This window comes from Colius striatus, chromosome 15 (genome assembly GCF_028858725.1).
Source record: "Colius striatus isolate bColStr4 chromosome 15, bColStr4.1.hap1, whole genome shotgun sequence".
Classification (NCBI taxonomy): Eukaryota; Metazoa; Chordata; class Aves; order Coliiformes; family Coliidae; genus Colius; species Colius striatus.
In genome coordinates, this window is record NC_084773.1 from 127,696 (window position 1) to 149,615 (window position 21,920).

The window sequence follows — 21,920 nt, forward strand, 5'->3', positions numbered from 1 at the left end:
TGGAAATTTCTCCTTGGGTCAATTTGTGTGTTCAAAGTGTGTAGTAAATTTTCTGAAAGCACTTTGCTGCAAAATAAGTCTGAAGTTATTTAGCAATTGACTAACAATTAAATAATTTAGGTTTTTAGTCTCACAAAACGGTAGTCTGGGAACCTAATGATGACAAAGTCAAAGGAATATTATCTGAGGTATCGACTGATGTGAAAAGGAAGGAAGGAATCAGATGTTGAAAGTGCACAACCAATGAAACAAAACCACTGAAAATAGAGCATTATGTATAAAAGTCAGCATGTTAATTTCACCATTCTTTACCAAACTGAGAGAATCACTGAAGTATGACTTCTGACTGTATTTTACCAGCTTGTATGTCCAAAGCAATCTTTCTACAGAAATTCACACATCTTAGTATTGTTTCTTACAAAGAATATGTTGTATTTGGACTCATTACAGATGAAGTCTCCTTGTGCCTTGCAGGTACTCATTTATTTGAGTAAGAGAAAACCTTGAGATAGAACATTGTGACTTTATTTTTATTATGATTGTACGGCTTAGCGAAGACAAAGCTCAGGTGTTGGTATATGCACTCTGTAATACAGGAGATGTGTGAACACTGTGCTTATACTGATTATGACATGTCTGTTAGCAACAGATTGATTGAGATGTGTGGGAAATACATAGTGAAACCTTTGATTCCACAGTGATGGCAATAGAGTTATGATGTGCAGTTGCTTACAGCATCTATATGACTGTAAGAGAGTCAAACCCCATATTAAGCCATTTCATGCTTTGTTCCGATCCATTTTTAAGAAAAAATGGTTAGGCAGCATACCTGTAGTACTCTTTTGGTTTTTTTATGCCTCACAAAATAGCCCAGGAGAAAGTGGAAATTCATTGCATGAGGAATAATGACTTGCCAATGTTCTCTGTTTCCTACCACTGCCTACTCTTATAAGAATGGACTGTAGAGTTCTTTAAAAATGCTTCTTTCTCCTTTCTGGGGAAACAGAGATCTATATGTAAACAATTACTATTCTGTACCTGAGCTGACATTCATATCAAATGTACTACCGAAACTGCTTTATCATCGTTGTTGCTGAAGTGAAGATTTATCACTATCTAGAAGCTTTCAAAATGAAGTAATAACTGAAGAGTTTATAGGTTTGATGAAGTCTAATTAGTCCCCTAAATGTGCATCATGATCCCAGCAAATTAGCTACTGTACAAATGAATGGGACCTACACTCTCTGACTTTAAACAAAAACAACCAAATATTTTTTACATTTGCTTTTGAGGTTGCTGGTTTTTTTAAGAAGGCATGCAGAAATTAATGGCTCATTCATCTAGCTCCCTGTATTCAAACACAGCATCTAATGAGTTTTCAGGGTTATGTCTCTAAAACAAGTAATTTAGCTTTTTTTCTGTGAAATTTCAGTTGGAAGAGAATTTATCACTGCACAATTCTTGATAGTATTATGCACATTTTTTTAAAATGATTCTTGCATTGCTAGAATGTAAAGGGCTTATATTTCTGTCACATTCTAGGCTGATGGTACCATTTAAAATGTTTTCAATTCAGTTCACCAAACAAGAGAGGACCAAGCTGAGTGTTTAGATACATTTTTGTTTTCTAAAATCTGATCTTGTGGAGGTGTATCTGGGGACACAGTTTAATTGAGTCTGTTTAAGCAGAATTTCATAGAATCATAGAATGGAAGGGGTTGGAAGGGACCTTTAGAGATGATCTAGTCCAACAGAGGCAGAGTAGAGAGAGAGGAGAATCTCCTCCTAGCCCACGCTAATGAAAATTTGATGCCAGCTTGTGCTTCTGTTTATAAATTTAATGTTTTTATAGTGAAATAATATTAAGAAATACACTGCTTCCTTATTTCAGTATGTAACATACTGTATCTTATTTATAGTAGTGAGAAGGGTTTCAATCAGAAATAAGCAAACCTGTTAGCAGCAGAGAATAAAGCAAGCTGTGTTCCTAGGAGATAGGGGCTGCAATGCAAAAGTTGGGCATTTATTAGTTCCTCTGTGGTTTAAGAACAACACTGCAGTAGGATCTTATGCATGAAAATGCATGTGGTGATAGCTGTCTTGTATTGATGTAGTTGTTTTCAAGATGAACATGTTCCAAGCGTGACTCTTCATTCTCCTCCTCTTCGCTGTTGTCATGGTTGTCATCGTCATTGCTGTGAGCCCTGCAGATGCGTTCTGGATGGACTGACCTGTGACATTGGGACAGGAGTTCTATTTTAATTATTCAAGATAACTCATAACTTCATACTTTATTTTAGAGATGCTGTGTATTTAAATACTCTAAAATGTTTACTGAATCAGTACACTCCATTTTCTCCATAATACATTGATTGATGACTGTTACAAGTAATTCTTTGGAAAATTCTTTCCTTGCATTGTTTACTCATATGATATATCATATACTTAATTTTCCTGAGGAAACTATTGTCATACATTGCTGAATGAAAACTTTCTGTGTAACACAGGTAAGATCCTCTGCCTGCCATTCCTTTGCTTTGTAACCAGTACAGAGGACAGAGAGGGAATACCTGACTGGCGATTGGAACTGTGGAAAGGCTGCTTTGGTGCTCAGCAGCAGTTGATGACTCCTAGTTATTTTGGGCTCTAGTCCAAGAGTAGGAAAAGCTGGTACTTTGCTGTTCTATCAAATTGTGTTCAGCATCACTGTGAGCATTTTCCAGAACTATGAGGACTGGTAAAATTTCTCTCTTCTCTCCTTATATGCAGAAATACTGCATCAGAAAACTCAGAATTTAGCTGCTCTTTCAGAATTTGCATTGGAAGGGGCTGCCCAGGGAGGTGCTGGAGTCACCGTCCCTGAAAGTGTTTAAGAGAAGGTTGGATGTTGCGGGAAGTGATCTGGTGGTTGATAGGGCTGGGACAAAGGCTGCACTCAATGAGCTTACAGGTCTCTTCCAGCTGAAATTATTCTATGATTCTACAAGTTCTCAAAGCATGTCTTGTGTCTTGTGACAATTATTTTAATGCCATTAATGTAACAAAGAGCTTGGAAATTACCTTATTTTATTATTGTTCAGTCTTAGAAAACGTAATTTTCTCATTTCATCGATTCCAAATGGTACAGACTTTAATTCATTGTGATCCAAAAACAACTCTCTCAGAGAGTGATATGCTCCAAAAAAGGATACCGGATCTATTCCATCATCAGTAAGTTTGTTAAAGGACAGGTAAAGGTACTCCAGGCCTGGTTTCATGTGGCCAAAGACATATCCTGGAATTCTTTCAATCTGATTTCCTATAAGTATCAGATGTAGTAAAGATTTTGGCAGATAGGAGGGAACGTGATATAACTTATTGTAAGAGAGATCGATTGATTCCAAGTTCCTGCATGAAAGGAGAAAAACAAATGGGATGAAAACATTAAAGCCTACAGCATTGTTAATGCTACCCTCTGTACAAAATAGTGCTTGATCATTATAAGAAAACAGAATTTCCAAGGGAAAATTGGTTTTGCTAATGGAACAGAATGCATTCTATGGAACGTGAATAATTACTCTGGGAGTAGAAAGAATTGAAGTCATTGTCAATCACGCCATGATTCTGTTGATGGGAAGAAAATACGGTGAGTACAGAGAAACCACTGAATGGGGGAAACCCAAGGGGCTAATTTGTGGTTGATAAACATTGCTGAATTGCAATAATGGGTTACACTGGAAAACACATAATGAGCTTGGGACCTTAGTGGTTATCCCAGTGATGTGGATTTTAAAATTTTGTTCTAAAGCCCATTTGAAATAGAATTGTTTTGTGAATGGCTCTTGTAGCATCACTCAGATATGCTTCACTTCATGAGAAGCTGTTAGTAACAGTGTGATTGTTTTCAGATTAAGCAGTTTCCAAATCCAGAAGTCAACTGATAGGGAACCAAGAAATCAAAGCAATCAAGCTGATAGGTATGATATGGCCAGATACATTACCTAGCTGAGTCAATAATTTACCAGAAGAATCGAAAGCAGTATCTTTTGCTTCTTTCATTCTTGTTCTTTGCTCTGCTTATATTCTACTCTTACACAATGCTGCTATATCATCTTCCCTTCATCTTACATGCTTTTGTAATTTTGAATCTAATGGAAAATCAGACTAGGATAGTATTTAATTATTTTTAATTACCTGTTAGATTATTACATATTACAACCAAATTATCATATAATTTTATGGAGTATTATTGATAATTAATACTCTTTTTTATTGGATGGTCAGAAAAGTATTTAGACTTGTATGTTAATATTGTACAGCTTTGAGGTGTAAGGTCTTTGTTTGAAAGCTAATTCTGAATACTTCCTAGATTACACAATTTAAGCAAAGGAAATTAAGACCAACTACCTAATGAAAACAAGCAAATCAAAAGAAAACTACAATTTAAAGTTAAAAGTAATGAAGTGCAAACATTTCTTTCATTATCAGACTTGCTAGTAACATAGAAAAATCATTTTATCTTAAATTATTTATACTTACTCTTGGTTTATCCAAGCCAAAGGTGCTATTCTGTGCTCTTCTAATTTGTTATGCTTTAGCACAATGACATTTATGTTTCTTGTATGGTTAAAGCAAATTTCTGACACTTCTTCAATTTGATTATTTTCAAGGTATAGCTCCTGTAAGTGCATTTGGAAAGAAAATTTGTGAAAGCGAAATATGCTGTTCTTTCACGTTGCAAATTCAAAATGCAGGTATTACCTGTCCTCCATTTTACCTGATATATCTGGTAATTTCTGAATCTGAATCAGAGTCAGTTTGTATTTGTAGCTTTACTTTCAGAAACAAAGTTTTTGAAACAATTGTTTTGTTTTCTCATTTGTGCAAACCGAGATTGCTTTGAAAGGTCGAGTAGAAAAAGGGTTGAATCTTTTGATCTTGCTTGAAGTTGTAAAGCACAGGAGTATATGTGAGAGTGATGAGATTGACAAGAAGTTGGTTGTTGGGGTTTTTTTTTTGTCTTGGAAAGCTGTTAGTGAGGAAAAAAATATTAAGAGTCTTGCTTTCTTGATATTTTTGCTGTGCTCTTGAAGACTTTGATATAAAATGTTAATGTTTTACAAAACTGTATATGGTGAGTCTGCAACATATCGAAGCTGCATGTTATACACAGAATGAAGTTCCTGGTAATGGCTTCTAAGGTAGAATAAATATGATGTGAAATAAAAATGGAGCAATGACTAAAATATGTTAGGACCTGAAAGATAATTTAGCGCCTTTAGAGAAAGGCTTTGGGAAAAGAGAGAAATAACTTGGTAGCCTGAAAATCATTGTGAAGTTATTAGGTGTTGGTTTAAAATTAAATATTCCCAAAGTGTAGCAAAACTTGCCAGGTGTTCACTGTTTCAAGGAAGGATGAAATAGAAAAAAAAGGAAAAATGTAAGATGTGAGTGAACAGATAGTGGAGAACACTAGGCTGGTAGCTGCAGAAGAAAACAACTACATAGAAAATATATTGTTGGTTTGGCTAGATTTGAGTAAATATTTGATAAATGTGAGGACACTGAAATGAGAAAGAGCAAACGGAAAGACTGAATCAAGAGAGTTGGTGGAGTTAATAGGTAGCAAGGATTGTCTTTGAAATGAAGACTGATACTTCTATCAGTCTATCAGAGAGTGAAACTTGACAGAGATTGAAAAGAAGGAAGAAAATACCTTCCATATTCCTAAAAAAAGAAAAACCACAACAAATTATATTTACATTCTGGGCAGAGGGATGAGATGGGAGACTATCAAAAGAAACATGTCTTGATTTGAAAAAAAAATAGGAAAGAGGAAACTCTTCAGGTAATAAAAATAACCCTTCTGTTCGAACACTACCACCCACCCTAAACGAGGTGAAATTCACCAAAGGTTTCACCAAAGGTTTGAAAAAACAAAGAAACTGAAACATGGAACAGCCAACAAAGGAAGAGGGTGGTTAGATACTGGCATCTTGCGCTCACTTTCACACTTAATCTTTTAGTCTTTCCCCATGAAACACTTTTTCTAGATCTGTCGTTATTCTTGTTTGTGAACTTTGCTGTGTGTTAACTCAAAGTTCACTTTGTTTTTGCACTAAGACTTCATATCTGGAGTGTTATGTGCATGATGTGTAACTGAACAGAGAGAAGTTGCAGGCTATATTATTTTGTGAGACACCAGTAGATAAATTCAGACTTAAAAGATGCTTTTGGGATGGAGTTGGTATGTAAGTAAATTTCTAGGAATAATTATTTAGGACTACAAGTTATTAATATATCTAGAAACAAATTTATTAAAAAGAGCCTGAAATATCTGGGAAAATGAAGCTTTCCTGGTTTGGATTTGGTTTGTTTGGGTTTTTTAGCTTATTGATTGTTTTGTTTTTACCTCAAGAGTAGCGGGAAGACCTTGTGGGATAATTCTAAATTTATTTCTTCCCAGTCGCAAATAAGAGAGACTCTTCAGAGGATAAAAGGCCAAAGGGCTGACATTCGCTTCACTAAGTTTATTTCCCTCTAATTCCAGGGTGACCAAGTTCTTTAAATCTGGGGAGAAAAAGTTGGAATTTCTGTTAATTAATGCCATCTCATATCTTGTTGAAACGCATGCTTCAAATTTAACTGTCTTACTGCTCAGATCAGTTCAAAGCAAAGAAGAATTATAGCGAAAGGATTTTCATTTATTATCTCATAATCATATCATTATATTGTTTATTAGTTATAGAACTCTGGAGATTGACTAGAGCTTTTTTATAGCTTTCTGTCCCACTTAGAATGGAAAAGGCAGCAACTGTAAAACTTGTGCATAGTGTTGCTGTTTGGGCCTTATTACTTCATGGTTATGTTTAGAACATATGTGCCTGCTGGCCCTTGTGCAGTTGCCTAGTGACCTCCATGGGTCTCCAGGTCACTTATGTGATAATGGGAATGTTAATCTTCCTGCTTTATTCCTTTCAGCCTCCTACTGTACTGTGCTGAGAACCCTTCGTGGGTTATTGTTCCTCCTCCTCAGCCACCCAAATGCAGGTCACAGAAGAAACCAGTGTTGATCAATACATGTAATCAGGAAAAAGTATTTTGTAATAATAAATTCCTCATTCAGAAATAATCCAAATAACTTGTTTTATCTCTCTGCTTGTCAGCACAGTTTTATCATTTCAAACTGAATGGCTTTTTTAGTCCTTAATCTACATTTCTTGGTCTTAGCTCAAGCCTCCATAGTGAACTGTATCATTAAACTGATCCACTCTCCTTGGGATCCTTTTGGCAGGAGAGTAAAAAGAACCCACAGTTGGCTTGGCTTAAAGTGATCATGATTTCACTATGTGCTGCTTTATTTTTCATGCATATCAAGTTCTATTCACTTTCACGAATATAGTTTTACACCACATAAAGATTACGGGGTCAGGAGAGCAGGTATGCTCAGCATACTGCAAGTGCAGCTCTACTTGCTAACCATAAATAGAAGCTTTTTGAAGAGAGCAGCAGTTGCATGAGAAGAGAAAATGTAATTTCAAACAACATTGTCATGCAAATCTCTCAGATCTTGTTGCCTAGCAATTATTTTTCTGGCTGTAGTAAACCAGGTGCATTTGGTTGTCCATTCTGCTTTTCAGATTTATTTTAATCGTTTCATATGACTGATATTAGTTTTCTAAATACCTTGTAAGCCATCTTCATCAATGGCATGAAGGTGGTTGTCATTTATTTTTATTTCTTCCAAAGCTGATGGCAGTTCAGAGGGAATACGTACCAGCATGTTTCCATCCAAGTACAAACGTTTTAGCTTTTTCAGGATCTTAATCATAGAGATGAAGAAGAGAGCTTAGATTAAATAAATAGGTGTGAAATCCATGGTTAAACATATAGCATACTCACATTTAACTTTTTTTTTTGGACATACACTTTTCAGCAGCAATGTCTAATTAACTGGCTTCTTTAAGCTAAATATTAACCATGGTGCTGTTTAATGTGTAACCAGAGCTTGACTGAGCACACCAGCTATCCAGTCATAACTGTTTGCATTATTGCTACTGTCTTTGAGTCATGTAGGTACCTCACTGCAGATTTTAGGAGTTCAAAGGACATAGGTATACACCTATGTATTTCTACTGTTGATTTGTGAGCAAATTTCTGCTTTTCTGCATGACAACAAATTTGTTAAGCGTGGTGACTGCAACTTTATTATTGACCTAGGATTTTTATTACTTCAGCCAGGTTAAAGAACTGGTGTGAAAAGTTAGCATAGCTTAACTTTGATAAATGCACATCAGAATCATGCAGTAGTGAGCATTTCTTTAAAAGATGGTGTTGTTTTAGCAGTGGATCCACTGGAGCCTGCTTTCCTCCAGTTTTGTCCTAACTGCCTGATGTGATATAAGCATCACTAAAACTAATTTCATGACTGAGACAATTTTTTTGTCTGTCATTCCATCCACTTTGATTTCACAGGAACTGGAGGGAGGCGGTATGCAGAGTCCAATGAGAAGACTTATTGCATATGGCAGGAAACAAAGTAAAAACCGTACCGTGATAATTCATTTTGTTCATCTACTGTTTATATCCATCTTACATGAAAAAGCAAAGCCTTCGTGCCTCACTTCCATGCTTGAATCACTTACTACCTGGATGTACTTGGGAAGTTACTATGGGACTATTCTGTCTTCAAGTGAGGAATATGTAGATGCACTGGAATGGTAACGACAGAAATTCCTCTTGCAAGAAGAGGACTGAACATTTACAAATTTGAGCCTAAGTATCCCAGGTGTGGAACTGAGACTGTTTAGTCTGGAGGAGACTGAGGGGGGAATCTCATTAATATTTACCAATATCTAAATGGTGGTTGTCAGGAGATTGGGATGTCACTTTTTTCTGTTGTGTCTTGCAACAGGACAAGGGGTGATGGAATGAAGCTGGAACACAAAAAGTTCCATTTAAACATGAGGAAAAACTATTTCACTGTGAGGTGAGGGAGCCCTGGCACAGGCTGCCCAGGGAGGGTGTGGAGGCTCCTTCCTTGGAAGTCTTCAGGACCTGCCTGGAGACGTTCCTATGTGACTTGATCTAGGTGGAGCTGCTTCTGCAGGGGGATTGGACTGGATGAGCTCTAAAGGTCCTTTCCAACCCCACCATTCTATGATTCTGTGATTCTATGATTAAATGATTCATGAATGTCATTCAGAAATCTTTAGATATTCTTGATTAGGTATTCTTGACAAGAAAGTTCTTGAAATAGCTGGGTTTGACTGTATTGTAATTATACAATGGTTACTTCTGCTAGGTGCAAACCGGTTTATATCCATCAACTGAGAAGCAGTTTCCTTTAAGCAACAATAGTCATACAATAGTAGAAAAGTTAATTAGAAAAGTTTCTTACTTTGAATGCTAGTGGACCTATACCAGGAGAGGTAATATTATTTTTACTCAGATCAATCCATTCCAAATTAGGTATCCCATTGAATGCTTCATCTGAGATAGTGGTGATACTATTTCCTAGGACAAAAATCAAGACAATAGTTTGAGTTACAAGTTAGATTATGCATCTGAGTTGTGTAATATTGTTCATGAAAAACATGGAAATAGTGGTATTGTGTACAATCATTGTATGTAGATAGATTTGTATTTAACACAAGTAAGCAAATCTAACACTTTCAATGTATTGGTTTAGGAGCTGAGCTGTAAAATTCATTCTAATACATTTCTATGATAAGAAATGACAAGGTATTAGCTTTACTCTTGACTGTATTTGAGAACAGGTAATATTACTTCATGAGAATGACCGTGCAAAGTAGACTCATTATTTACCTGTAAGGTCTAGACTTGTTAGATCTGGGTCTGAAATTGGTGGTATTTGTGTAAGTTTGGCATTAACACAGCTAATTGTGGTGTCTGAGGTGGAACATCCAGATGGCAAAGGAGGAGCTTCTATGGGTGGAACAGGAATTGGGAAATGAGATGGCATTCTGAAAGTACCATCATCTTCATCACTTCCATATTGTATTTCCTCTTCTGCAGCTTCCTTTCTCGTGATGGACGTCTTTCGTCTCTGAGAAGCTTTATGCTTCCGTCGATTTTTTTTCCCTTTTCTTTTCTTTTCATCCTTTTTATGACCCTCTTTCTCTTTAAATTCCACCACTTCTGTTCTGGGCAGTTCATCTTTCTCTCTTTGACTATGTGCAGGTGACAATACTTTGGTGTTGTCAAGGGTGTTGGATTCTGGAGAATCACCAGACAATTCACTCATGTCATCCGTTGAAATAATACTGGAATCCAAAGAGGAGGCTAACCAAGGCAATGAGAAAAAAAACTAAAGTTGTCTGATAAGAGCATATTAAACCAAAGTTTTAGTAAAGATTGTTCCCCTCGTATACTAAGAATATGGTACCTATAGAAGAATAGCATATCCCTGAGAATATGACCCGAAAGAATGAAAATATGGTCTTATATTGCTGCTTGACTGCAGAGACAGGCTTTGGGAAATGATTGAGCCCACAGTACAGAACGGTTTGTGGACAGGTACAATTCATTACAACTCCAGGTAAAGCAGGGAAAATTTGTATAGCTTTTGTTATCTTCTTTTTTTAATTAATAATATTAATTCAGTTTTGGTGTTGGTGCAGGTGCCTCAAGAGCAATAATAATGTGTCTGGGAGTAGGAGGAAGGCAATTTGAATAAAATTCACAAAGGTTAAGACATTCCCCTGTGAAAGGGACTGTCAGGTGTAAAGGTGGCTGCAGGTGAGGAGCTCAGTGGGAAAACATGGTAACTCCGTTATCAAAATGAGTGTTTTACTTGCATAACAGAACAATTAAAATAAAAGGAGATTAATTGTTTCAGTCAACATGACTTCTAGTTCCACAGTTAATTTCTATGATGTCTCAGTGCATATCCGTGGGTCACATATGCACAAACACACACACAAGGCTAAATAATGTTTTTACAGTCAGAGGAGGTTAAGTACAGTACTTTGCAGACTTAGAGTATTTGGTGTAGGGGAAGGAACTCACATTTCATCTTTATCTCCTCCACTCCTTTTGTTTTTAAATATACTTATTTTGTTTACATATTTATGAAGAATGAAGATTGTTGTCCCTCTTTGGTTGAATTTCTTCTCCTGTTTTACAGCAAATAGCTGCAAGTTTTTACATGCCTAACAAAGATTTACCAGTCTGTTAACCATAATGTGTTTATTATATATGTCTAATATGTAATGACTAGTAGTTATCAATTGATCCTTTGTAAATGAAAGTGGGATATAAAATGTAACCAGATGTTCTTTCTTTATACATTTACCAAAATTTTGTAAAGGTAGGAGAGAAGAAACGGAAGGGGGAAAATAAACCATACACAGTTATATTTACTATTGCATACTTAACATCTTCTTTGTTTTAAATGTTATATCAAACTCATCTAACAGCCAGTGTACTCTAAGCAAGTGACATCAACTTCAGTGGAAATATAAACACCTCTTATCATGTAATTCAAGGCTTGTTTTCTCTATAAAAAGGTTATATATACCTAGTAAGTCTGTGTTATCATTAAACATAGCATGTAGGTTTTGCACAAGGTAGTTTTAAAACAGTAGAAATGTTACAGTGTACTGTACCAGTATCAGAACAAACTGGGCAGCATTCTCCTTCAGGTATAATAGTTTTTTGACATTTCAAGGGGTGGCACATGGTTGTATCACATATCACTTCTCCTTTTGAACAGAGACAGGTAATGCAGGGTTTGGGAGACCAGACAGCTTTATCATACATAATCATCCCATTAGCTGTGCACTGTCCCTTCTTTCCTAAGAAAAGAAAGTAAAAAATTGGAGTTAAACGGCTTAATCTGAGATAAAACCAACAGAGTTTGTTTAAACCTTTGGAAAAAAAACAGTAATATTTTGTTCTCATTTTGAAAATATTCTATTTTATCCTTATTCCTTATTTTGCATAGCTGTATTTTCTTCAGTTTATTAGTGTTCTCCAGTCTCTATCTCATTCTCAGCCGTGAAGGCAATCAAGGGGTAGTCACACAATGAATGTCTACATAGCTGTTAGCCACTCACAGCTTCAATGTGAAAGCTGAGTGCAGGTTCTGTGCCCTCTACTTATCTGCCCTATTTCAGGCAGTCATCATAACAGTTCATGTCCTCCTCTCTCTAGCCAGCTGATGAGGACCCTTACTAGCTTTGTCTTCTGGAAAAATTACTCAAATTCAGTGATATTCCTAAAACCCTAAATGGGAAAATTATGTGGCGAGCTTCTGAGGGTCTTTTTCGTGGCAGCTCCTTTTTCCTCTCCATCCTTAGGAGTGGAAAGCAGAAATCACGGATCGGAATGGAAGCTGGGCAGCTGAGAACAAGCAAAAGCTTTCTCTGTTGAAATGGAGCTAAAATCAATCCTGCAGACTATTTTTTTCCCAGACCTCGTTCTGTTTCTCTCTTGTGCACTAGACATATTTTCTAATATCTTGCATATTAAAACAGAAAGTTTTGTAAAGGATCTGTAGAACTGGCAGGATAATAATATTCCCTTTATAGTAACTATTCATAGGCTTAAGGGAAGTAAAGTCCATTCTGTAATGACTGCTATAAGATGGCAAGAATCTCCTCTTTCCTTTATCTGAAAAAGCCTTTTTGCTAGCAAAGCAGCAATCCTGAAGAATTGATGCTAATAAATACTAGTCCTCCAAAGTTTCTGGATGTGAATCTACAAAACATTGAGGTTTCCTCAGGGTAAACAAATGAATTTTTCAGAAAGAAATGTAGGAAGATTTGTTTTGTAAGCTGTACTCTTGATACTCAATAGGCAAGTTGTTTGGAGAGTGTGAAGACTTGTGCAGGAAAGCATTTCAAGACTCTTTCCTTCCAGTGATGGAGTCTACCTCAACAAAAGTTTCCCTGAATTTTGTGAGAGTCTGTAGTCCCTAAACACCTTCCCTTTTCCTCTAATTAATGTAAAAATCCATTGCTGAAGTGTTTATTTCAAGCTGAAAACCCTTCTTCTAAGTTATTTTGTACACTTCTGTGTATAAATGAAAGATTGAATGGCCTCCTCCTTCAGAAGAAGATTGTCTGATACATTGGGAAAATCTTAACTGAATTTCCGTGCAAGAGACTCTCATTTGCCACAGACAAGCTGTCTTTGGAGCAATTGTTTGCGGTATTTTTCTCACTCCTCCCTGATCCATGCTTGGTTGTTGGGTTTTAAGGGAAGAGCATAGGCTCTAAATATCCTGACAAGACTACTGTAAAGATTTGGATTGAAATGTCTCTGGGATTAATCTTTAACTCCAAATCAGGCATTTGCAAAGTCCTTTAATGCAATCCTGCTCTCAGCTTCATAACAAAGGCATCCCTTTGCCTTCTATTGGACTATTGGAGGTGAACCTGTTTTCCAGAGTAAAAATTAATTATCAGAATCAGCCTATTTCAGTGCTCCTCTATATTCTTTATATTTTAAAAAAATGTTCTTTTGATTTAAGTTACTCTCAGGATGGAAGATAAATAAATTTTTTAACTGTTGCATCTTGTTTTTTCAAAGATGCAGGATACATACATATCATTTCAGCCCCATAACGCTGTGGTCTAATCAGCTCAAGCCATGTTAACTGAAGGAGGAGATGTGTTAGCCCAGACGAAATGTTATTTGGCTGTAAGTCCCTTCTCGTTCTACTCAGGTATCTGTAATCCAGCTGTTTGCTGGATCCTGGCTTCTGCTTTTTATGTGCTTGCCAGGAAGCCACAATATTCTTTTTAAATAATTTCCAAAGGAAACACAGAAAGAACACTACACTTTCTCATGTTAAACAATAAAATGTCAGCTGTTCCAGAGGAACATATCTGGCTTGAGACTGAAATTCTTTTGTGCTTCCTTAAATTCCTTATTTTGTTCTAACCACTAGACTGTAGCTGAAGCTGGTGCAGATCTTGTCTGAATAAGCAATCTGGGTTTACGAGGCCTCGGCCTCTGACACTTAACAAACTATCTTCTTTTCTGTGTACATGAGAGTAACTTAAAAAGACAGGACAAGTGTGCATGCTCAAAGACAAAGAAGTACTCTTCTGTTGCAGAACTGCTGTTCGGTACTTCGTTGGAATTGACATAATTCCTATAAGACAGAGTAAAGACTGTGTCGAGATGCTCCAGTGCACATCCTATTCTGCACTGCTTAGTGGGCAGACTGTAATGTATGTAGGACAAACAACTGCAAATTATCTTATGTTGCGGTGAGCTGTTTGATTTAATTTAAACGATTCACATGATTTTTGTTTGGAGGAAGGCGATATGTCACGTTACTGTTAAACCTCTATTTAACTGTTAATTTTCATCCCACACATTGCATCTGTAAACTAGGGGTTTTAGGCTACTAAGAGCGAAATAAGTAGCTAGGATTTGAATTGCATTTTCTTCTGTTCTGAGGCAGGGTTAATAATAGTGTGCTATTATTTAATAGGCTCTGTTTTTTCCAAATCTGACATTAACTTGAAAAAATTTTGAACTTTAAAAGCTAGACGAAAAAATACCTTGTGGTTGAAGTCTTTGGCAAATGAGCATAGGACTTTTAACCTTTGGAAATGTGGTGTAAATTCAGCATCAAGTTCCAAATAAAATGAGTTCAGTGGTTTTAGCTCAGCTTTTGGATGCAAGTCCAGATAGAAACAAACGGGGCGGGGAGCGAAGAACCACCACACATTATTTCAGCATGACTGATGGTGTCTGACAGAGAGACTGGAATATCTTACATGAAGTGTGTGCTATTTCTGTGGTATTTTCCTCTGTTTAATTTTAAAAGCATTTTTCAAATAAAGGTTAGACATTAGTAGTATGTATCATAAGAGTCATGTTGAAGTACACAATAGAAATACAGTAGTAGTTGAGAGTTTTGCTAATTTTCCCATTAAAACCCTTTACTTAAAATATTTGCTTTGAAATGGTTCAACCTTTCAGGTAGTAAGGACTCACAACAAATAGTAATTGTTAAGAAAATGTGACTAATATGTTTTGGCATTTAAGTTTTGACCTATTAACCTGGTGGTCATGTGTGTTATGTGAAACACTAAAAGACTTAAACTTTTTCTATTAAAAGTAGTTTATCATGTTACGTAGATCAGTGGTAATAAGGTAAGTGGTAATTACTTTTTTCATAAAATGGTCTATAGCTCAGTGTGTGATCTCCTAGCGCTGGAATGGAAGTATCCATGTCATTCTATTTAGTAGCTATGGAGTGGACACGACCCAGCACGGGTCTTCACAACGTCCTGGTGTCGCGTCTTCAACTTTGAACCTCCCTCTTTGGAAAGAAATTGTCTCAGTAATTTTCAACTGGTCAATAACTGGAGTTTCAAAATGGAAAAATACTGACAGTAGAATGGATGTCTGATTTTTAGACTCTTGTCAATCTTAATTTCCTGATTTGTAATTTAATTATGATTTCTCATTTGTAATGTTGAACATAAAATCACAAGCAGCCTTAGAGCAAGAGTTATCTCTACTGCACTAAGGAACGACACTCAGCAAGACTAGACTGACAGTTGATAGGAGGAGTCTAGTCTTGCTAGTCTCTGAAGAGACTGTGGATAGACCTTTTATGACTACCAAGGCATGTTTCTGTAAGGATCAATGAAATTATGCTTGATGTTTGTTTCTTAAGACATCAAATCCTCTTCCCTACATCTCCTTGAAAAAAACCATAAAATACACATCAGTGTGGCAATGTGAAAACTTCTGTGTCGCTGAAAAGGCAAGTTTTATATAAACCATACTACTGAACTTCTTTTAAATAAATCTGTGTTCTTGACATAGATGCAGCAGAAGAGTCAGCTTAGCTTAGTTTGTGTATCGTAAAGGTCTTACTTGTCATGTCAGTTTCATATTGCAACTCTTACCCTGTACTGTTAATTTATTTACAAAATAATCATTCCCGAGATATTGCATGTAGACATAGTTTGAATGCTGCTTTTCTAAAATACAACCAAAGAGAAAAAACTTAAATCCATTTTGAATAATGCTGCTGTTACTGGTGCTAGGGCCTCAGTGAAATGTTAATTGACTTAGGAAATGTACTGAGCAAGAAATGGCCTCAAACGTGTTTGAAGGTATGAAAATATCCCAACAAAATTTCTGTTGGATAAGATAAAATGACAATAGAGAAAAAATATCATAAAATATTAGTTACCTGGCAAAGCAGGAGTCTGTAAAGCTTAAGCGGAGAGAATTTTATAAGCTTCATATGCTAACCACAAAGTTGTTATAAAAGGCAACAGAAGTAGGTTAGCAAAAAGGTAATTGAGCATTATTTCAGTTACATATTGCAAGTAGAGCTCAAATGAAGCTTTCATGACTTTATGCCTCTCAATTGAACTCAAGAGAAGAATCGTCCCACTCTAAGTAGTAGAAGGGCTTTATTCTTACCTGGTAAGACACTGTAACTAGATTCCTGTCCACCCAAGCCTATGAAAGAGTCAAATACTCCCATAACACCATCATCAATATTAATAAGAGGAATGCTGGGTACTACAGCAACTGGAGCTGGAGGTTTCATCCTTGGCTGTCTTGGGGACCTGTGTCCTGCCAAGGGGCTCCTTCTCGGTCCTCTGTAGTGCATTCTCCTCCTTTGCCTCCTGGGAAGCACACCAGTTTCATTCTGAGAAAAATCAATGCACAGAGACACAAGCAGGAAATAATACACTAATGGTGTAGCTTGCATGTTTCTGTGTGTCTCAAAGTGTCCTGGAATGGGGAGAGGGGGAAAAAAAAAAGAAATTAGATATCGAGAGAACTTTTAGGATTACATCAGTCACACGGTTCACTTTTCATAGCAGGTGGTCCAAGATGTGATAGGTTAATATAACCAAGCTTCCTCTTGGAGAGAAATTGCCCTATGAGAGCTAAAGGAAGCAATTTTAGTTTGGTATTTCTCCACAGGCAATAATCAAATTCAAATAGGTGCTAGCTTTGGATTTAGGGGTGGCATTTAAAGTGGTAGTTTAGATTTACAGTGCCATCAGGTGTTTGCAGTTTAGTAATTGTTACTGCTTCCACCAAGGGAGTTCTCAAGAGCTATAAAGTGTTTCTTCACTTTTTTGATTACAGATATTTCTTACAGGTTGTTGTCACTTCTCAACGTGGGAATGGCAGAGTAACAGAAAAATGCCCAATTCATTTCTGATATGGTGCTCCAAATGCTTTTCATTTGTCATTTCCATGCAAGGTATTTGTCACCACAGATTAAAAGAGATATTACTTTGGCTTCCATTTCTAGCCATCCTCTTCTTCAACCGAGCCTTTTTGGTTCGACAGTAGAGGAGACCTTTTGGAAGTTTGGTCACAGCAATGCTGTTTGTGACATCACACATCTGTTTTTCTGGTGGAAGTTTAAATTAAGTGTAGATAGTCTAAAAAGGTTGATGGATTGCATTAGCTTTCTAAGAAATTAAAATTGACTATATATCTTGAGCCTTCATATGCTTCTGGCAGAAAAATTACGTTGACTGTTACCAATAGATGTCATTCCAAAACAGAACAGTCGAGGTTCAGGAGTATGAATGGAAATATATCCAGCAATGGCCATAGCAGCGTGGAAGTAAAACTATGCATGTTCAAAGTTCTTAATGATTTGTCGTAGCTCTGTTGGCATAATTCTTTCAAAAAGGAAATGCTCTTGTCTTGTGGACTATTTTTAACTGGGACAGTAGAGTCTGAGGACACTAGTGGTCTTGTGATGTTGAGAGTTAGTGAAGAACTTGAAACATAGAGCTCATAGTCTTTCTGTGCAAGACAAAGCTTAGAGTGTGTCCGTGGTTTTTCTCCAAGTAAGTCCTGAGGGGATTAAAAAAAATGCTTTTTCTTAATGTTCATCAGTCTGGCTTTATATGTAGTCTTTCATTTTGGAGTCAGTGTTACTATAGTTACTTATATTGTGTAAGTGTGAGAGTATCACTGCAGTAAATTGAACTGTGGTTTTGCCTGAAGCAGATTTTTTTTAAAAGTTTATGCATCCTGGTATCTTCTGGTTTATATAGTAGGTCAAGATTTTGGTACAAAATGGCCTAACTTTTATGTAAAGCATGTGACTATTTGCATGTTTTTCATGCTCTCCACAGCATAATTTTTATATGGTCATGTTTTTCAATGAGAAGTTGGTAGTAAATAAGCTTTAAACAGTGTGCTTTTGCTTCTTTCTAATATTGTTGTTTCTGGGTTTGACTATTTTAATTTTGAGTTATTATAGCAAATATATCTATTAATTTGCAGCATTTTGCTAAGCTAAGGTGTTTATTTCCACATGAAGGCACTTTGAGGTGCAAATGTCACACAAATCCATGTAACATCTCATGTAACGGCAGGGTTCGGAAATTAATTCAGACTTTTAGTTTATTGCTTCCTACCCCTTAGAAATCAGCCTTCTATTTACAGAAATTGCTGTTACTTATCATTGCAAGTGCAGAAGGTTGTACTCTGCATTGATGATGTCTGCACCTTTTACAGGAGGTGCTTGTTTCTTAGTACCTCAGCTTGCAGGAAAATGACCTCATGTCTTTGATAATGCCTGGCTATAAAATTACACACTAAACTTCTGTTCTGCAAGTTTGAATGGAACATACAAAGAGCCCTTAGAGAAAACTGAATATACAAAGACAAATGTGGAACATGTGAATTCATTCTGTTTAGTCAGTGACGTTGTAATTATGTCCACATTCTAACAGTTATAATTACACCACAGCTGTGTAGATACAATGCTGCTACATGATAGTTGTGCTGTTTTAACATTTAACCATATCTTCTGTGACCAGAGGCATGTAATGGCATGACTGAAATACTCTTCCATTATCTATGCATGTAATTTTAGAAATTAGGAATAATATAGGGTGAATTACATTACACCTACTCTACAAACAATGTCTCAGGTTTTTCCTGTTAACTTCAAAACAGAGAACAGCTCTATAGTAAATAACATTATTTGCAAGTGAAACTTATTTTCATAAAATACTTTATAACTATATTTTTAAAAAACAAAACAAAACCCAGAAAACACCTCCCCTTCAAATAATGTGTTTGTTAACTCATCCTGTTTATATGCTACATTTTTCCCGTCAGGTTAACCCTTCAGTACTGAAAGCTTAATACTGCTGCTTTCAAAAAATTATGCTCCTTGCATGCACAGCACTGACCTGAGGTTTTCTCCTTGGCTTATTTAATAAGTGCTGTCTCACATTTTAAGGCCCAAATTGTGAATATCGCACAACAAAAGAGCCTGAAATGCATTGAGCCTTTACTGCCCATCACTGAAATCTTCAGATTATCTATTGGGTTTAGTTTAGTGCCAGCCAACTCTTAATTTTGGGAAGATTCAACCGATTCAACTTGTATGACGTTTGTAATAAATTACTACAAGTCAAAACAAAACTATAGATTACTAAAATAATCCAGCCATATTATCTTTGTGTTGCTAGATACTCTGAACATGGCTGCATTGCTATACTTTTGTTCATTTTACCTGTAAATGTTTAAGCCATGCATAGCAGGTATAAGCATCTTTATTACTTTTGCTCATTACACAATGTGTTCAGTAGTTTGTAAATTGCAAAGATTATCTGCAGTAAGTTCAGTATCTACCATTTTGCTGCTATGTTAATGGAAATAGTTAATTTTTCAAGTAGTGACCTGTTAGAATTACTGGAGTTTCAGAATTTATTAAATGATCTAGTCTTAAGTTCAAACATGTTTCTAAGATGTCAAACTTACTTCTCATTATACACAGGGGTTAAAGTGACTTACTAAGATTTGTCACGCAGTCTTCTTTAAATTTATTGCATAGAAATGAGTTATATTTAGCAATACTAGCAAAAGTAATTGCACTTTCAGTTAGTTTAAGCTTGAAGTGCATGGCAAGCATTCATATCAATCAAAAAGCAGATCGACTGGTACTACATACTTCATCTAGAAAAGCATTTCTGTTCCTTATTGGTAAATACAGCTAATATTATTTCATACATATTTGCAAAGTTAACATGTAGTTTAAGCCATTCAACACCATGCTTTAAGCAGTAATTTAAAATTTAAAACATTTTACCTTGTAATCTAACCTAACAGCAGATTCTGCCTGGTGGCATTTAGTCTCCAGTTGCAAATGAAACAAAATCACAGTGATAACTTTAAAACAAACAGAGAAAGAGTGGAGATTGTTGAAACATGTTAGATGATTCCTTAGTTTAGTCTGAAATAGCTTCTTTCCCTGGGGACAAAGCACTGTTCTGGTCTCTGTGCAGAGAATCAGCTAATACTGTTACTCGGAGAAGTAAAAAACTCACTCAAGGAAAATGAAAAGCAGCACAATATGTTTGGTCCGTAGGCTGACAAGGCACAGCTGGAAATTCCCTTTCACTACTTATGGTTGCATAAGGAACAGGAAAATGGAATGTTTTTTCAAAAGACATTGAAAATGTCTATTTTATTTAGTTCTGGTTTATGTAATTTAGAAACTCAGTTTCTGGGTGGCATGATTTTGATGTGATTTATTATTTTACAGAGATAATACATTTTGGCAAGCATAACCTTAACATAAAAACATTTATTAAAATGAGAACTTTTTCCTTCAATTTATTTTTTCCTAATCCACTCCGCCTCAGAGCCTATAATTTATAAACAGCAAACCTTTTTGCTGAAGTTTTAGTATGGAAAATGTTTCTTTTGTCCATTTACAGCAATGATTTCAGCATTAAGTGGTGGCTTATGCACGGAAAATAAAATGGCTGAAGCATTTTCCCTTCTCTTTTTTTTTTTGTAAGGGTAATTACATCCTGAAACATGATCCTGAAGCACTGCTATGCAGAAGCTGCAGGGTAGTTAGTAATACAAATATGAGAACTGAGTGTAGGGGAAAGGGAGAGAATAATGGTACGTTACCACAAGTCCTTTTTATGCCAGCAGAGCCTTTGTCTTCATCCCGAGACAGAGCTTCTGCAGACTGTCATTGTTTGATGAGATGGCGAGTCTGCTAAGCTTCAGAAATGATGGATTTACCTGGTAGTCGGAGTTCTCTGCGTTCTTCTGCCATTAAAAACTTGTTCTTTGCCTGAATTCATACTCTGAGGAATGTTTAGACACATAGTCATAGAAGGTATAACCATTGCGTTAACCATAATTGTTAGCTGGTATGTGGTGGAAAGATACTGGAAGAACACATTGTCAGTGCTCACTGTGCTTTGCAGTGCAAAGGCAAAAGAAGAATTATTAAACTTTTGTAGTTTATCTGGAGCTGTTTCAAAGGAATGGGAATAGTGAATCCTTAACAAATGGAGCTAGCATCTGCAATGAGATAACACATATCAGCACCTTTCCTAAAAACATTGATTTGTGAAGGTTGAGTCGAAAAACAGGGCAACAGTTCTTCGAGCACAAGTGAGGAAACGAATCATAGAATCACAGAATGGTGGGGGTTGGAAGGGACCTTTAGAGGTCATCTAGTTCAACCCCCCTGCAGAAGCAGGTCCCACCTAGATCAGGTCACACAGGAACATGTCCATGCAGGTCCTAAAGACCTCCAAGGAAAGAGCCTCCACAACCAACCCCTCTGGGCAGCCTGTGCCAGGGCTCCCTCACTCTCACAGTGAAATAGTTTTTTCTTATGTTTAAGTGGAACTTTTTGTGTTCCAGCTTCATCCCATCACCCCATGTCCTGTTCCTAGCTACAATAAAAATAGATCATCTTCTCATGGTCAGGTAAAAGACTTCATGTATTTAAATTACGGTGTAGACAATAGAGACAAAAGTGACACTTTTGAAAAAACCCAGAGCCTCTGTCATGGATTCTTCATAAAATCTAGACTGATCTCTATTCCCTATAGCTTCTTATTTGTAGAGTGACGAGGCTTTTCCCCTTAGTTTTCTGAAATTATCCAGTGGAAATTATTAAAGGAAATCTT

The 21,920-nt window shown here is 36.4% G+C and overlaps 2 protein-coding genes across 4 annotated transcripts in view; one reads left to right on the forward strand and one right to left on the reverse strand.

Moving 5' to 3' along the window:
• Positions 1 to 21,920, forward strand: part of CENPP (centromere protein P) — a 152,002-nt gene that overhangs the window by 101,584 nt on the left and 28,498 nt on the right. The window lies entirely within an intron of this gene.
• Positions 1,599 to 20,150, reverse strand: ECM2 (extracellular matrix protein 2). The gene is made up of 10 exons (XM_010207587.2): positions 20,069 to 20,150; positions 16,408 to 16,725; positions 11,610 to 11,798; positions 9,808 to 10,284; positions 9,380 to 9,495; positions 7,666 to 7,801; positions 6,392 to 6,549; positions 4,519 to 4,658; positions 3,061 to 3,387; positions 1,599 to 2,231 (listed from the first exon to the last, which is right to left on the reverse strand). The coding sequence occupies exons 2-10, from the start codon at positions 16,700 to 16,702 to the stop codon at positions 2,027 to 2,029; spliced, it is 2,043 nt and encodes a 680-aa protein (XP_010205889.2). The 5' UTR covers positions 16,703 to 16,725; positions 20,069 to 20,150; the 3' UTR covers positions 1,599 to 2,026.

What these genes read in the sequence shown, in the direction of transcription:
- ECM2 (XM_010207587.2), bottom strand. Translation starts at nt 16,702, where the DNA reads ATGCAAGCTACACCATTAGTGTATTATTTCCTGCTTGTGTCTCTGTGC. An exon ending in TAGTTACAGTGTCTTACCAG is followed by an intron (nt 11,799 to 16,407) that starts GTAAGAATAAAG and finishes TTCTTTTCTTAG; the next exon opens with GAAAGAAGGGACAGTGCACA. An exon ending in TAGGTCCACTAGCATTCAAA is followed by an intron (nt 7,802 to 9,379) that starts GTAAGAAACTTT and finishes TCTATGATTAAG; the next exon opens with ATCCTGAAAAAGCTAAAACG.